This window comes from Antechinus flavipes, chromosome 6 (assembly GCF_016432865.1).
Source record: "Antechinus flavipes isolate AdamAnt ecotype Samford, QLD, Australia chromosome 6, AdamAnt_v2, whole genome shotgun sequence".
Classification (NCBI taxonomy): Eukaryota; Metazoa; Chordata; class Mammalia; order Dasyuromorphia; family Dasyuridae; genus Antechinus; species Antechinus flavipes.
Window position 1 is genome coordinate 165,846,751 of NC_067403.1, and position 17,701 is coordinate 165,864,451.

A 17,701-nucleotide genomic window follows, 5' to 3' on the forward strand; every position below is an offset into this window, starting at 1 on the left:
AGGCATGTTATCATCTATCTCAATATTTCATTTTTTAAAGGAAGTTTTTCCAGATCTTCTAATTGTTAATGTCTTTATAGCTAATTATATTTCTACTGCTACTAATAGTAATAATAATAATAGTATTTATATTAAATTATTTTCCCCTGCAACCCTGGGAGATAGATTTATTTTTTTTAAAGTGTTATTATGGTGATTATTATGAGGAAATTGAAGCAAATAAGAGGTAAAATGACTTAAGGTCACATAGCCAACAAATGTCTGAAGTCACACTTGAATTCAGGTCTTTCTTGACTTTAGGCTCAGCTCCCAACCCACTTCTAAGTAGCAAACATTGAGTAAGTACTTAATAATGCTTGTGGATTGATGAGGGGACTAAAAACCTCTCCCATGTGCTTGACAAATGGCTTCAGAAGATCCATCTCAGCCTAGATCCTTTCCAACAATGCATATCCCACCCCAAACTCCTGCTTCCCACTCTGCCACCATCAATCACTGCAGAAACAAATTCTATTCAGGCTTGAGAATTCAGTGGCAAGCAGAGGGGGGAGCCTTTCTCTACCTATTTAGGTCACCCTCTTCCTTAAAGACATTGGGAGACTTTTTCTTTTTTCTCCAAATGTTAGAACACTAAGTAGCCAGGAATGGAATGTGTTGCCTCAAACCTACCCACTTCAAGGAATGAATAAGTCCTAGACTTAGAGATGGGGGTGTACTACCAGAGAATCTGAGGCAGAAAAGATTGTTTTTAATCTTTAATATGGAGAATTTAAGCTAGCGACTGAAATGGGAATATACTTTCAAAGCACTGGGTCCAGAACAACTGAGGCACACTGTTTATATAAGGTGTTTTTTTTTTTTTTTTTTTTTTTAAGCAAGCAAAATACAGACTCAAGAGGGCAATTAGTCTTCCAGCTGTTATCTTTACTTCAAAGAGAGGGCAGGGAGAGAGGAGTTAACTTGGTATTTCCAGTTTGGAGATTGTGGCTCAAACCCTGTCAGACAGGGGAGTGGAACTATTCTTGGATAGATAGGGGTTATAACGAGGGCATAACTGCAGGACACGAGATTGTCCTTGACAATAGTTCTATTCCCAGGGTAGTTTTTGGACTGGGATGAAGTCAGAGGGGCAAGCATCTGGAGATTGTTTTTCTTTTCTATCCTTCATTGAGTCGAAATGGTATGTGAAGGGGAGTCAGAGCCTCAAGGTTTAAAAATTTCTTTTTAAACTCCATTTTCCAAGTTTAATTGCACAAATGAAAAAGGGGAGGGGAGTTATGGTTCTAGGAAGGGGGTGTGGCTTACTATTTAGGGCCTATCCGGCACCGGGGTCCTCAAACTTTTTAAATAGGGGCCAGTTCACTGTCCCTGGGACTGTTGAGGGCCAGACTATAGTAAAAACTTTGTTTTGTGGGCCTTTAAATAAACTTCATATCCCTGGCTGAGGGGGATAATCGTCCTCGGCTGCCGCACCTGGCCCGCCAACGTAGTTTAAGGACCCCTGTAATGTGTGTGGGTCTATTAGATCATGATTTTTCATCATCATACCAAGACGTTTTAATGTCTAATATGGTAAATAGGGACAAAATTAACATTAAAAAAAATTCTGTGGGAGAATTCGGAATTGTTCAGCGTATAAAGGGGTCCCGAGAATATAAAGTTGCTAGCCCCGCCTCTTTATTTTGCAGAGAACTGAGACCCAGATTAAGGGGTTCTGCCGAATGGACACACGTGAGAGCGATGGAATTCGAATCCAGGCTCTCTCTCACTGGGTTAGCCGCCTCGGCAGGGCGGCACCTCGTGGGGGTAGAACAGTTGGCTGGGAGGCTCTCGAGGGCGCCAGACACAATCCCATGAAGGATCGTGCGCCACGTGCTACGCAAACTCCAAGCGCTCCGTCCGCCCGGGGGGTGTGGCATTTTGCAAGTCCCACCTCCTGGGAGCGAACTGCAGTGCATTTATTGGCTCCCACTCTCCAGATCGCCCTGGGCATCGCCTTGGCATTCGCGTAGCCCCGTTGCTCCGGGTTACTGCAGCGTCGAGAGGCGCGCCATGAGGAGGATGGGCAAGCGGTTGAGAGCCCCTCCTCCGTCTCGTGCAGGCAAACGGTCGTCTAGGCAGGCTCGAGGACTGAATCTGGGGTCTTGCGCCGGGGCGCGCGCGCGCGGGTCGGGGTGTGGGAGGGGCAGGGAGGGGGGGGAAGGCCGTAACCACCCGTCCTCGTTAACAACGAGGAGCCTCCATCGCCGGGGTTGGGGGAAGGAGAACGGGGAACATCCCCACCCCCACTGTTGAGTCGCTCCAGGTGTGGCCGCCAAGCCCTCCTGAGTTCCCCCGGTGATGCTGCAGGTCTCCTGGGATGGGGTGGATTTTTTCAGGTAAAACAGAGGAGACGCCGGGACGGGTACTGGTGGGATGGTGGGATTGGTGTGAGAGGGCGGCCATTGAGGCAAGGGCGGGGGAGGGATCTTGTCAGGCTGGGGGGCCGCCCCCATTGCCTCCGGCCGCCTGAGGAGCAAGGGAGAGTAGTGGTAACCGCTCCTGTAGTTTGGGGCTGCAATAGGCTCTCTGTGGTGTGCAACGCAAACAGGGAGGGAGGGGGGCGAAGGTGGCCTTCTTGCGCTCCCTTCCCCCCATGGAATGCAAAGCCTTTTCTGCGCATGTGTCACGGTGGGCGGAGACTCGACCCGACCCAGGGGGTAGACGAACCCCGCCTCCAATGAAGCGCTGGTGCTTAAGGATAAAATCAAACTATCCATTCGTTTCATGGTAGGAGCTCTGAGTATCTGGAGACAAAGCGCCCAGTCCCCTGCCAAATTTGGGCAAAAGGGATTTCTCGTCCTAACTCCCACCCTTCTCCCAAGTCTACAGGGTTTTATTGTCAGTCATTAACCTCTGAAGTTAGAGAACTGTCAGCATAGTTCCTTTTACCCAGTTTATTCTTTCTATTAAAAAAAATCTTTAATAGAAACTCATTTTCTATCCCTCTACCCACTCCATGTGTAGTTAGAGTAAACCAGCTTTATGACTGCTTGAAGGGATCAAATCTCATCGTTTCATAGATTTAGTTCTGGATTGGCTCTTGTTATCTAGTCTCACCATGTCATTGCAGATGGTGAAACTTAAGCCTAACGTCTCCCAGTTAGTGAGTGTGCACAGTTTCTCAGGTTTTAGGCTGGATGATCTTCAAGATACTTTCCAAGGCATAATCTGTGATTTTAGAGGCTGGGATGATGCATTCATTATAGTGTGGGTGTGTATTGGTAAATACAGATGTCCAGCCTCTGAGTAAGGGCTACCTTACTCATATTGGATTCTGACATGGACTAGCAGTACCTTGGACAACTTCACAACTCCATTGTCTTGAAGCAAAAAAAAAAAAAATTTAAACATTTTAAATGAGGGCCAGCTTTTTCATCTCCATTCGTAGAGCCAGACTTCCTCATCTAGAGTTTACTTCATTAGTAAAATCACAGGTCCCTAACCCTCCTGCCTCTCATTATACAGAAGATAACTGATTTAAAAGTTCTGTTTTGAAGCTTGGATAGATCTCATAATTTGGGCACCTTTTTTGCCTAAAAGAGGGGAAAAAACTTTCAGTAGGAGGAATTCAGGGAAGACTTCCCTGAATTCCTCCTACTGAAAGTGCCCTTTCTATCCTCAGTTTTCATTGCATTGTATTAGACTTTTCCCCCCTCTTCTCTACATATGCTATATGGGGTGTCTCAAAAGACTTCTGAAACAACTAATATATTGTACATTCTCTCAGTTGGGTATGTAAACTTGAGGACTTCTTTTTGTCTTCATATTAGTAAAGGGTCTTGCCACTGGACTCAAATAACTGGAGGAGAGATCGAGGGTGACAATATTTTGCAGAGTTTTGACTCATTGAAATCCAATTCATCGGCACCTGAAAACATCACATTGTTTATGTCATTGCTTTGAGAGTGAAGGATGAACAATAACATCCAGTATAGAGCCTTGCACATGAAAGGCATTCAAGAGATTTGAATTGCTTCTCTTAGTTCCATTAATAGCTTCTTAAGGTCAAGAAATCAAGAATAATGCCACAAAGATAGGTGGTTTTAAGTCTTCTATCCCAGCTTAATTCTGAAAGAAGAAATCATTTCTAAAAAGTGGCAGTGAGAGTGGTGTACTTTCAAAGTATGGGAGCTGATTTGTATAAATGTACAGATGTGACAGATGGAAGATCACATTTAGGTAATGATTTTTCTTGAATTTGAAAATTAGATGGGAAACATTGTTTAGGATTTTAACAGGATGAGTTTGTGTTTTATAGGAAATGAGGTACAGAAGATTTTTGACTATAGAGTCCAAGATGACAAATCTGACTTTTGCTTTAGGAAGAGCAAGTAAAATGGCCATTGGTTATTATTGCTACCTGACTAACCCACCTCCTTCTTCTTATGCATATCTTAGATCATAATTTTTAAACCCACTTAAAAACTTTTTAGGTAGAACTTGTTTTAAACCTTTTGTGCAAGTTTTGTTTGCTCCCAGACTAGGTCACCCGTAGGAAATTTCAGCTTAGATTCCATTCCTTTCAAGAAAAAGCTCTCTGTAGACTTTCATTTTGAAATGGCCTTTGTTCTACAGGCTTTGGAAGTCCTGACAGAATTTTTTGAAAAGGTCTGTTGGTAAATGAAAAAAGATTAGCCACTTAGAAGAAAATTAGTTTTGCATAATGAAGGCTTGTTTGTTTCACATACAAGTCCCTGTATTGCTATTAATGTCTCTTGTAAATAGTAATTTTGGTATATATTGTATACTTTTTTGTTTCACATCCAAATTTCTGTATTGACATTGACATCTCAAACTCCTGTAAATATTTAGCAGATCTGGTTTATATGCTGCAGAAAATCCAGTCCTGTTGAGCATGTTTTTGTCCTTCATTTTGAAGAGGATCAATAGCATCATTAGGGTGAGGTCTTGACTCTTAAGTAGATTGAATTTAAGTGAAGCAGAGTTGCACAAATTCTTCAGCCTCACTCTCTTCCAGAGTCATCAGTCTAATGGCAAGACAAAAGTCAGGACAGCTGGTGATGGCCTGGAACACAGTGGATGTCCTTGGCGGTTTTTGATGTTTGACTGAGTTCTAAGACCTCCATAGTGCCTGCTTCAGCTGCCTTCATGGCCATTTATAGCAAATTGTTTTCATCCCCTTTGGTTAAAGTCTTTACATGCTTGGGATAGACTTCCCCCTAACTCAGTGATGGGTTTGAGGCCTGATGGTCACTCTCAGCCTGATTTAGCCCATCTGCTGAGATGGTTTTTTCAGGGTGTGACTGCTGTGCATGCTACCTCTTGTTGGAGCCACAGGTGAGAGGGTGAAACCAAAGGTGGATGAGTAGCCCTGAAAAGAGCTCTGGAGGCCCTCACCCCAAGCTGCTAATCCTCCCTGAACACCCCACACACTTCATACAAACAAATGGCAGCTAGGTGGCGTAGTGGGTAGAACGCCACTCCTGGAGTCGAGTCCAAATCTGACCTCAGACATTTACTACCTGTGTGATCTTGGGCAAATTATTTAACTCTCTTTGCCTCAGTTTCCTCATCTATAAAATAAGTTGGAGAAGGAAATTGTAAATCACTGTTTGCCAGGAAAACTCTAAAAAGGGACATGAAGAATTGGATATGACCGAACAACAATAACAACAAAGTCACCTTAGTTCACCTAGTATCTCTGACCAGGAACTGCGTCATGAGTTATAGATCTGCTTGTTGGTCTCTTTTCCTGAGTCTTGCAGAAATTTCTCAGGACTTCTACCTTTCAATCTCATTTCAGTCTCACTGTTGAAAAGTTTTGTGTGTTGCAAGTCTGGCCAGCCTTCAATATGGATAAACTTATCCTGACTTGAGTTTTCTGGTTCATAATGTTTTACTATTGAACATGTACATATTGTGCAAAGCCATTAATGGATTATTTGTTAACATCTTTGAATTTTCAGATTCCTGTAGATCAGGTCCAGAGCTTTGAAAAGATCACAGTTCCTAAGGTAGCAAGGACCTCTTTGACCATTCACTCTTGCTTGAACAACAGTCCTCTTGTGAATGGTGATCCACCTTTTTTGAAGACCTCTAGTGAGAGAACACTGCTTCCTGAGGCAGCCTACTCCTGACATCAAAGCTCAATCTGCCTCTCTGTAACTTCTACACATGAATCTCACCTTTGGGTAGAATCAGAAAAAAATCAACTGACTCTGCCTTCCCCCTGCTTGTTATTCCAATCATTTAAGACAATGACTGTATCCCACCTGGGATTTCTCTTTGCTGAACATTTTTTCCTTCATCTCCTCATGTTCTTGGGGTATTTGGCTTTTCTCTGGACATTCTATAAATTGCCAACATCCAGGAGGTTCCCAACTCTGAACATAGTTTTCTAGAGATAGTTTAACCTGGGCAGAATAGGTAAATCAAGGTGATCTCCTCTAATCCTGAACCCTATGCCTGCCTTCGTGCAATTTAAAATGGAATCTGGTTTTTGTCTGCTGTATCACATTGTCTACTCATTAAATTTGTACTCCTCTATACCTTGTATTTGTGAAGTTGAGTTTTTTGAACACATTTAGGTACATTATCATTAGTACTGTTATAATTGCTCTTTGAATAATACTTAAAGAACTTGGTAATTCTATTATTTCATTTGATCCTCACAATAATGAGAATGGCTATTTTATACTCATTTTTCAGATGAATAGGACTCAGTGACTTCCCAGGGTCATACAGTTGGTGTCTGAAATGAGATTTAAATTTATTGCCTTGAACCTCTGCTCCATCCAGTTAGTAATACCTGAAGCTGAGTGTTAAATCTGATAAGATCTTTTGAATCCTGACTAGTTCAGTATTCTAATTTATACTTCATATCTTGGTGTTGTTTATATAATTGATAAACATGCCATTTATTCTTTAATTTAAGACTAAGAATAGGAAGAACCTAAGAGTATTGAGCTTGAAGTCAGAAAGACCTGAGTTCTAACTAGGCCTCCTACTAATCTGGCCCCATACTAATTATGTGTCTCTGGGCAAGTCACTTCTCTTTGCCTTAATGCATAGAAGGAAATGGTAAACCACTCCAGGATCTTGCTAAGAAAAACCCAGGAATGGTATGGTCCATGGAATCATGAAGAAATGGACTTGACTCAACAACAACAGTATTAGAAATGTTTATTAGCCTAGGTCCAAGTCCAATTTTCTGGAGCATTCCACTGGTGACCTTTTACCTTGTCTTTGAACCATCATACTCTTTACATTAATCTGGCCATTAAGCTATTCTCCATGTGCCTAACTGGGTTATTAACTAACAGAATATATACTCTTGTCACTGAGAAAATTTTGAGCAGCAGCCTCCACTATAGGTATATTTATTTACAAATTATACTGCTGTCCTAATATATACATTATAGAATATATAAAAAGAATTTAAAAGATATGATTAAAATGAAATAAATGTTTTAAAAATAAATTTTATTTTTTGAAAGACACAAAACCTCTTGAAAGATAGAAAATCCCTAGTTATTCTCACTAAAATATAACTACTAATTTTTTCTAGAGCAATGTAATTGAGTATGTTTTAATTATTTTTGAAAGTCTTTGCTTACCACTCTGTAGTGTGGTCGTTTAGAGGTTTAGTTTTACATTTTTTATGAATTGGTTCTTGATTTTAATGGCTGTCATAGCAGAAAATAAAAATTTGAGATTTAAGTTCTAATTGGAAGAAATATCATTGGAGATACTTAAGTCATGATATCAATTTTCCAATCTCTTCTACCAATGGTGCAAATATTTTTGGTCAGATTTGGCAAGTACATTTTCAATTTCCCTGATGTCAATAAATTGCTCTTATGAGTTAATTCAGGATCTGTTACATTTATATTTTTAACAAATGAATTCTTAATCCACTGAAACTCATTTGGACAGTTTTTAAATAGCAAATTGTTTTTCCAGGTTGCTTCCCTTCCAGCTTCATATCATACTTTTGAATTCTATACCTACTTGGAACTGGCATTCCTACTCAAGTCTCTTGGACTTTTAAACTAAAGGGCAGTATTGGGCTTGGAGTCAGGAGCACCTGGGTTCAGATTTAGTCTCAGTCACTGTGTGACCCGTGGCAAGTCATTTAGCCCTGTTTGCCTTAATTTCCTCATCTGTAAAATAAGCTGGAGAAGAAAATGGCAAACTACCTCAGTATCTTTGCCCTAATTGGGATCTTGAATGAACAACATCATCATGCGGACTAATCCCTTCCTAACCTACCACACTGGCCATTCTTATGCTAATAACTTACTTCATCCTACACCTCCAGCCTGGGAGGCTTACTGTGGGCTTCCAGTTTTGGTAAAAAAAAATATATATATCACAAATAGCCAAGCTCCCCACATTGCTCTCTGGCAATCTTTATGCTTCTCTTTATTCTTATCCTTTATCCTTAACAACTATGAGGGTGTCATGACCTAGGCCCTCACAAATGGTTCCAAAAACCTCTTCCCTTTCCATTCTTGGGTCTGGGAATGGTCTACACTGCCATTCCTGGAAAGTACATGTCAGTTACATTATGTCACCATCCCTGTGGTATTCCTGATTATAAAACCCTTCCCTGCCCACCACTATCTTCCCCTATTAGAATGTAGTCTTCTTGAGGGTCTACCTTGATTTTTGTATTTGTGTGGCTAGTATTAGCACTGAACATATTTAATAAGTGTTTAATAAATACTTGGATTTATATTAAGTATACAAAGATGAGAATTTTTATAGGAGCATACATTTTTGACAATAAAAAACCTGGTTTTTAAAATGTTTCCTCATGGTGGCTTTTTTGAACCCAGCTAGTATCTCATAGTATATGCTTGAGGTTTGTTGATAATGACAACAGATATGAACAACATTCATAGTTAAAGGTTTCCTTGCTCATTTTGAATTTTTTTTGATCAACTCAGATCTGATTAGTCATTGTTTTTATTTTATAATTTGGTTGGTGAACTTATTTTAGGATTAGAATTGTTGGCTTTGCTCTGTTTTGCTGTTTACTTATGTTAACAATATCTTTAATTCAAGGCCTTTTTTGCAGAACCTTTTAAGGATGTTTGTTCATTTTGGGAAGGTTACTTTAATTAAAAGTAGATATCTGTAAATCTTATTTAATTGGGTGTACATAAATTGTATTATATTACAATACACTGAAAGCAAATGTTTAAATAGTGGAATTCCAACTTTTCCCTTAGCATATCTTAGGTACCATATGTGACATGTGCTTATATGAAATATGGATACAATAAATATTAGTAGAGCTTTATTTTTAAAATTCTTAGAATTTAGAAAATGGATAAAAGTTCTAATGTTTTTATTTTGTACCTTAATGTATCCTTTTGCATACTACAGTTTAGATACCACAGGGTCCATCTTTTCCACTAGAATGGCATAAGAGACTTTGTTAAAATCTAGGTAAACTATACCTACAGTATTTCCCTGATTTCATAGTCCACTCACCATGTTGAACATGGAAATTTAGTTGGACATGTGATCACTTCTCTTTTTTCTAGATAGTAATTTACCATCCATCCCTAGAGTCTTAGTGGCCAATAATTTGCAGACTCCATTCTTTTCTCATTTTTGGTGATTGAGGTGTCACTTGATAAATAATTACATGGTACCTCTTTTGTTTTCTAATATCTTTTCCTACTTGCTGATAGTGACTTAATAATCACACCCGTCACTTTCTTCTCTACCCTGGGATATAGTTGTCTGAGTCTGATGACTAACTATTCCCTATATGTTAGGTTTCAGTTACTATTGGCTATCTTTTCTCTCTCTTCTACCTCAAAAGATTCTTTTGTTAAGCAGAGAAAACAAGAAAAGGTAAAAGTCAAAACACATGTACTACTTAGAATAAAATGAATTTGAGAAACTGGAATATCCTTAGTTCATTCATACAAATGAAGAGTTCTGGAATACCAGTCACTACTTTGCATTTGAAGAAAGGCAAATGGATGCATGCAAGGCTCACCACCCATCTTAGATAAGATAAATGCTCCTAGAAACAAGAATAGATAATAAAGTTATAATGAAGTATAGCACAAAGATGCCCTGGTATGGGCTCTGGACTTGAACCTGCATGTCACTTTATTGTTCTGTTACCTAAGCTAGTCCCTTAATAATTCAGTGTCTGTTGCTTTACCTGCGGCATGGGAATGATAATACTTAGTCAGAATTGTGGAAATATAATGAGAAAATAAATATATTTTAAAACTTATTTGATGATTCAGCAAATAAATGTAAGAAAATTTTGTCACTATTGGAATCGAGTCATTTCAGTATTGATTGGACCTATTTTCAAATTAATACTCATGACAATGGAAAAAATATTGATGATGATGTCTAAAAGATTTACTTTATTTTTACAGGTGTTACTAGAATAAGTGAAAATAATCTCCAAGAATTAAGGTATTATTACTGTGCTATAATTCTCTCCCTTTAAATATACTTGTCTTATAGAATTTTGAAATTATATAATCGTAAGAATTATTGTTATCAAGCATGAAGTCATTTTGTAGAATTTGTCATTTTAGAGACAAAGTACTTTATATCCTCTAGCATCATCTGTTTCTAAAATATTCCAGCTCCAGTTCTACTTGACTTTCTTACTCCCGTGAGTCTAGAATTTCATCAGTCTGTGTACTCACTTGAATGACCCAGATCTTCGCCCATCCTATATGTGAATCTCATCCATAGCTTCCCGAAGATTGACCACATGAGGCCCACTCAGTGCTCTAAGGGTCTTCTTTGCATTTTGTTGACGTTGTGTAGATATCAGGCATATAGGTTGTCCATCAATAAATCATTGTTAGGCACCCATGATAGGGTGCTAGAGTTTAAAAAAAAAAAAAAAAGAAACAATACCAGCCCTCAGACAGCTTATATTTTATGGAAGAGACAGTGTATGCCCATAAAAGTATATATGAATGAATAGAAAGCAATTTGGGGGAAGATGCTTTCACCTGGGTGATTGGCAAAGTCTTAAAAGGAGGTGATCTCTTAGTTGAATTCTGAAGGAAATTCAGGATTTTAAGAGGCAGAGGAAAAGGGGGAGAGCACCTCAAGCTATGGTGACAACCTGGGATGTTATACCTGAAGAACAGCAAGAAGGTAAATTTGTTCCAAAGAAACTGTGAAGGGAAGGAATGCATGACAAGGTAGTTTGGAACCAGACTGTAAAAGGTTTTAAATACAAAACAAGAATTTTTGATCTTTTCAGAGAGCCACTGGATTTTGGAGAAGACCAATGGAGTTTTTGAGCAAAGAAGAGTCACAGATTGATGTTTTGGTACCTATGAAGGATGGATTGTTTGACTAGGAGGGAGTCCTGAGGCAGAGAGGCTAATTAATCCAGATGAGAAGAGATAAACTGCCTGAATTCTGATCACATGACTAGTCAAAAGGGGACTATATGGGGCCTTTTGAATTTATATTTGTATTTAATGTGTCATCATGATCAAAGAATTCATTGTCCAGTGGCCAATTTGGCCAATTTAGTAATGAAAAGCCTATCTGTACTTTATTAGTTTGATCTTCAGAGAACAGATAGTCTTTTGCTAATACTAGTTTGATCATACCTGCCAAAACCCGTACTCTATCTAGGCCTTTGAACAGCTGTGATCACTTCATAGCATTATGAAGCATTAGATAAAAACTTTATTACTGGAACAAGTAGCCTAATCAACTTTTTGGATACAAATATCTTCTAGCCCACAATTATCTAGCAGCTTACTTACAGTCCTTGCCTTTTCAGTATGGCCTATAAATCAGAATTCAGTGAAGTTATTATGTGCACGGACACATACTTTTGGGGCTCACTCGTGACTTCCCTTACACTCACCCAGAGGTCCAGTTGTTGGTCAAGTTGCTAGGCTCTGCCTTGCGACATCAGCTTTCTAACACCTCATCCAACACTAACATCTCATTAGCACCCACTGGTGGTGTGCTTTCCATGAATAATTAATCAGTAGATAACAAGTACAAAGTATTTATTCAGATGATGCAATAGCAGTTACAAAACATTCTGTAAATTTGGGGCACCCTCTTAACTTTTGACATATACAGGATACCTTCCAAAATGTTTGATGAAATATGTTTCTGCCCTCTTCTTTAGTTCACTGCCATCTTTACAAATTATTACCTCTCTATCCTATCATGTGTTGCAGTATTCTGACCTGAGTTCTAGTCAGGTCCACATCTGACACATGTTAGTTTTGTGACATTATGTTAGTGACTCAGCCTCAGAATCTGAGTTTTTCACCTATAAAATAATATAAATTATCTCTTGGGAGTTGTGATAATTTTTGTATAAATATGAATTTCTATTGCCAATTTCAATTGAGTGGAATTAAATGAATAAAATTTTGCAGAATTCTTATTTTTATAACAAAGAAAATTTACCTTGGGATGAAATTGGTTTTTTTAGACCGCACGCTTTCCCGGTTTTTCCTACCCTGTTCAGACTCAGTTCCAACTATTTAGATTGCTGATGACTTCTATTTGTTAATTCCCTTCAATGAATTCAAAGGCTAGTGTAAAAGAAAGGAACCTAAGTGAATGAGGACTTGTTTTGTAGGAGGTTGCCAGGCTTTGATCTTGACTATTTTACTCCTTCTGCATTGGTCCCAATCCTGTTGGCTGTAGTGGTGCATAGAACCATAATGATTCTTGGGTTTCCTTAGTGCCTGAACCTGAAGATCATGTGTAGATTTAAAGACAGGAGGGCCCTGATAAAAGAGTTCAATTTTCATTATAAATAAATTATAAATAAAAAAAAATTAGGCCTAGAGAGGTCAAATAACTTTGAAGAACCTACAAGTAGTAAAGGGCAGATCTGAGATGTGACTCTAAATCTGTTGCTTTCCCCTGTATACCATAAGTATCTCAAAGCACCTAATTTGATGAAATATTCAAATCAGTTTTGTGTGCTGTGATACAGTATGTTAACTCTATTTAATTGAAAACTTCTCTTCCATTAGAACACTGAAGTTGCCTAGCAATGTTGGCAAACATACCATTTAGAATTCTTAATGTAATATCTCTCTGCTTGCTGTTTATTTCCCAAAATGATAACTCTAAACATATTAAGGTAGAACTTGTTGAATTTAAGTTTTGACAGATTATACTTCAGTGGACAAAAGCGAAAAGTGGTGAGTGAAATAAAGGCAAATTCTTTTTAGTAATAATATCTGTAGTTGATAGGTTGCCTAATTAAATCACATTAAAAAAAAAAAACTATTTTGAGGTTTGAGATCCTTATAACAAGTAACTTGATTTTTAATTTAATCTCAGCACCTCTGTATAATGCATTTTAGGTGCTTGAATTCTCAGCTTCTCTGTGGCTATAGATTTTGATTGGATGTTCAAGATAAGTTCCCTAAGGTTATACTGCTTGGAAGGAATAATTTTAGTATGTTCTTATTTTGTCAAAGCCCAAAACTTATCTGATCTATGTTTCCCAACTAGCTTATCTTTTGTAAATAAGTTTTCTTCAGTAAGTAAAACTTTAAATGTTTATAAGTGTGATTATGCATGGAAAGCCAAATTTCTGTTCTTAAACTTGTTGAGTTAGGGGATGTTTTAGGCAAAGACAAGAAATTTTTTTTTTGGAGTCTGTACTTATTTTTTGGGGTTTTTTTTTGGCCTAAATTAGTAATTGCCAAAGTTCTTCCCTTTTCCAATTAAGAGTAGGTTAAAATCAGTCTGTTTTCACATATACTTATTGTTAAAATTCTGAATGTTGCATCTAGATTGGATCCCTGCCTATCTGTTTTTTAGGCACCCTGACCTTTGTTATCTTATTAGTATTGGTTTAATTTAAATAATTTTTGAGTTAATTATATTAATTCCTGTTTTGCCCATCTTGACTTTGTTATTAGCTTTTCTTTTAATGTTTGGAAATATGACCTTGTAATAGAAAGAGAGCTAGAAAAGAGAAGTCTACATTGCACAGAAGAATAAGTGATACAATTACTTGTTACTTGTAATAAGTAGTCAAATCACAGAGTACTAGTACTCTTGTTGAGTATCATTTTGGATAAAAGACATCATTAAGGCTACTAAAAATGTCCATCTTGAATAAGAATTTTATTTTCTTAATATCCAAGTGATAATAGCATACAAATATTGTAAATAACAATTGAATTTAGCTCAATAAAATAATTTAAAATCTGAAGAAAGGTCTATTCCTTTGGCTTTACTAGATTAGAGCTAAAAAGGCAAACTCAAAAGATACTCCAACTCCAGGAAGAGCTTTTATCAGCATGGAAGCAAAAGGGCATGAGGCAAATCAGGAAGATGCTTCATTGAGCAGCATCAGATCAAGTGGAAGTAAGTAACTTGTATTATTTAAAACAATATTAAAAATTATGCAAGGGTCAAAACCCAATTTCCATTTAAATTAAATAGCATGATTATATTACTGGGATAAGCTATAGGCATATGCTGATTGTTTTGTCTAATAGTGACTTTTCTAAAGAAAAAAACAGCATTTCAGATCCTATAACAGTTTGCAAAGTATTTTTCTTATCCTTTGTTGAGTTTTAAATTGTTTTCTTTATGTTTTAAAACTCAAGCAGTAAACATTTATTAAGTGCCAACCGTGTTCCAGGCACTATGCTAAGCACTGGGGTTATAAATAAAGAAGAAAATATAGTCCCTGCCTTGAAGAGCTCACAGTGTAAAGGGAGATACAATAAGCAAAAATGTGCACACATGCTATATACAGGATAAATTGGAAATAATCAAACACGGAAGGCATTAGAGTTGAGAATGGAAAAGCTGCCTTATAGATGATGGAATTTTACCTGGGATTTGAAGAAAATCAGGGAATCCAGGAGGTAGAGATGAGGAGAGAAAGAATTTCAGACATGGGGGACAGCAGAGAAAATGCTTGTGAGAGGAAAGCCAGTGTTGCTGAACCAGAGTGTACATAGGGTTGAATAATGTATAAGAAGACTAGAAAGGTAGAATGGAGCCCAGTTATGAAAGGTTTTGAATGCCAAACAAAGGAATTTATATTTGATCCTAAAAGTGGACTAAGAGTCAGTGAAGTTTTTTGAGTTGGGGTGCTGATGACACATTCAGATTTGTACTTGAGAAAGATCATTTTAACACCTGAGCAAAGTAGGCACCACAGTGGGGAGGGACAAAATGAGATCACCCAGTAGGCTTTTGTAATGATCCAAGCATGAGATAAGTACTTGTATCAGGGCGGTGACACACTCACACCAGAAGAAGGGAGAATATTGGAAAGATGTTAAAAGATAAACTTAAGAGGCCTTGGTAGCAGATTGGATAAGTAAGCATTGGGAAAGAGTGAGGAGTTGAGAATAACAGGTTGCAAGCCAGAAGTACTTGGGAGGATGGTTGTGCCCTTGATAGTAATAGAGAAGATAAGGAATGGGGAAAAAGTTTAGAGAGAGAGATAATGAATTCATTTTTGGATTTGCTGAGTTTAAGATATCATTAGGATGTCCAGTTCAAATTGTCCAAAAGGCAGGTAGAAATGTGGTAATGGAGATCAGTAGGGTTGACTGAGTAGATTTGAGACTCCTCAAGATTGAATCATTAGAGTTAGTGAGATTACCAAATAAAACGATGTATAGAGGGAGAAGAGAAGAGAATCCAGAACAGAGCCTGGGGGATCCCCCACAGTTTGTGGGTGTAATATGGGTGAAGATTCAGCAAAGAAAGACTAAGGAGTAGTTGCGTGGTAAATAGGCACTTGAGAGAAAGCAGCATCCTAAAAACATAGAGAAAAGAGAATGTCTTGGAGAAGGAAGATTTAGAAGCTTTCTAAATGCCTTCTAAACTGAAAACGAGTTAAAAAACTAGGATGGTCAAAATGACAGTGAAAGATTTAAGATTACAAAGAAGTTAATGATATTTACTTTGGATGAGCAGAAATCTTTAGATAATAAAAAAGTTAACTAAAAAAATGCAAGATGAAAAGTATATGAAAATATACCTTGACTTTTTACAAAGTTAAGGGTAAATTATCTAATCTTCCTTCTTACTATCTCACCACCATTATGTTAGAAAATACTGAATTCTTATTAATTGGGGGGGGGACTTTTTTTTTTGTAGGACGTTTAATTCATTGATATTTGTTTATGGTTGTTAATTTTGTATTCTGCTACATTTATTTCTCTTATAGAATACGTACAATTAGTTTTGTATGCACAAGTTTGATTATAGTTTTTATATAGCATTTCCCTCCTATTTACCTGCCATTTCAAACCAAGTACTTTATGTTTAAAGTACTACTGTGTCATAGATTTAGAACTTGAAGGGCCCTTAAGAGACCATTGAGTCTGCTTCTTTATAGATGAAGAATTTTTCATTTTTTTCCTTTGATTCTTTGATTTTTCCTGTCCCTTACCAGAAAAGATTATAACAGTCCTTAACCTAAACCCATGCCCTTGTCCAACATCCTAACCTGAGTAATATCCACTTGTGATATCCTTTCCCAATAAGTATTTATTTACTTTGCCCTCTTCTATTTATTTCCTCATCTCATCTATTCTGACTTCTGTTTTCCTGTTCATGGGCTATATGTTTACATGTTCCTTATTTTCTCTGTCCTTCATGAAAGATAGGGCTTCTGAAAGGCAAAAGTTGAACTCTTTATTCTATCCCATTCCCAAGATAGTATATGTATAGATATTAACCTTATCCACCTTTTCCCTTGTTTTTCTTTTTCTTTTTCTTTTTGTTGTCGTTGTTTTGTTTTGTTTTTGTGTGGCCTTCTGTTGTGCCTTACTCCTAGAAACTCCAGTTCATGAAGGAGAAAGTGTATCGTGGTGGGAGTCTCTCTGTATCCTGAGTCATGAGGCACAGCCCTACCCCCAGTCTTTACAAACATCAACAGGCCAGTATATACTACTTCTGGATCTATGTCCCCCCTTTTACCCAGGATTTTGAAAACCCTTTAGGATCCTATATATTCCCTCTTCTTGAGGGGAGAATTCAATTATAAGAAACATGACTATTGCTTGAAGAAGGTGGTCTTCTAAGGTGCTCATCCCTCAAATGAAATGTGTTATGAGAGACCTCTCATCATCATCTGCCAAATCTTGGGAATGTGCTTCAATGAAACCCATTATTTTCCCTTCTAGGGACTCGCCACAATTCTCAACCTCATTCCTCCCCTGTATTTATCTGAAATGTATCTTAATCTCTTCTCTCCTATATTCTGATTCAGATAACTTCTTTGTGTGATTGATTCTTTTCCCTCCCTCCTTCCTAAAAAATAATTGATTTATAATTATAGGCAAATATGTGTTATTTTATAGAATATTAATTGAAGTATTCTTCCTTCCTTTCTTCTGACTCTTTAAAGTCTCTCTAAGATTCTTTTTTTTTTTGATTTCTTTTTTTTAACCATTGATCAAAATAATCTTAACATCAAAGTTTTTTTTTTTTTTTTAAATTAATGGCTTTATCTTGCCTAAGAAACACCAGATAATTGATTACCTTACTTAGACTATTCTTGATAATTGTGTTTACCTATTTTTCTTTTGTTTTTCATGTTTTAAGGGTTTGTAAATTGAATGTTACACTCACTTCTCTGGTTTCTTTCAGAGGAATGTCTCAGATGGCTTTATTATTGAAAATCTATTTTTGATGTTTAGGTTCAGTTTTGCAGGCT

The 17,701-nt window shown here is 37.4% G+C and overlaps 1 protein-coding gene across 12 annotated transcripts in view; it reads left to right on the top strand.

The window, feature by feature from the left end:
• The first annotated feature begins 2,025 nt into the window (after positions 1–2,025).
• The window catches only part of CCDC158 (coiled-coil domain containing 158), a 127,796-nt gene continuing 112,120 nt past the window's right edge, over positions 2,026–17,701 (top strand). For 6 of the 12 annotated variants that reach the window (XM_051967408.1, XM_051967415.1, XM_051967410.1 and 3 more), the window contains exons 1-5: positions 2,182–2,378; positions 10,419–10,458; positions 11,270–11,338; positions 14,253–14,379; positions 16,820–16,921. In XM_051967408.1, the coding sequence (XP_051823368.1) occupies positions 11,297–11,338; positions 14,253–14,379; positions 16,820–16,921 (271 nt within the window). In that variant the 5' untranslated portion in view covers positions 2,182–2,378; positions 10,419–10,458; positions 11,270–11,296. Of the gene's footprint in view, positions 2,109–2,180; positions 2,379–10,418; positions 10,459–11,269; positions 11,339–12,249; positions 13,200–14,252; positions 14,380–16,819; positions 16,922–17,701 lie in introns of those variants that run through there. The other 6 variants (XM_051967409.1, XM_051967416.1, XM_051967414.1 and 3 more) reach the window with 6 other exon arrangements.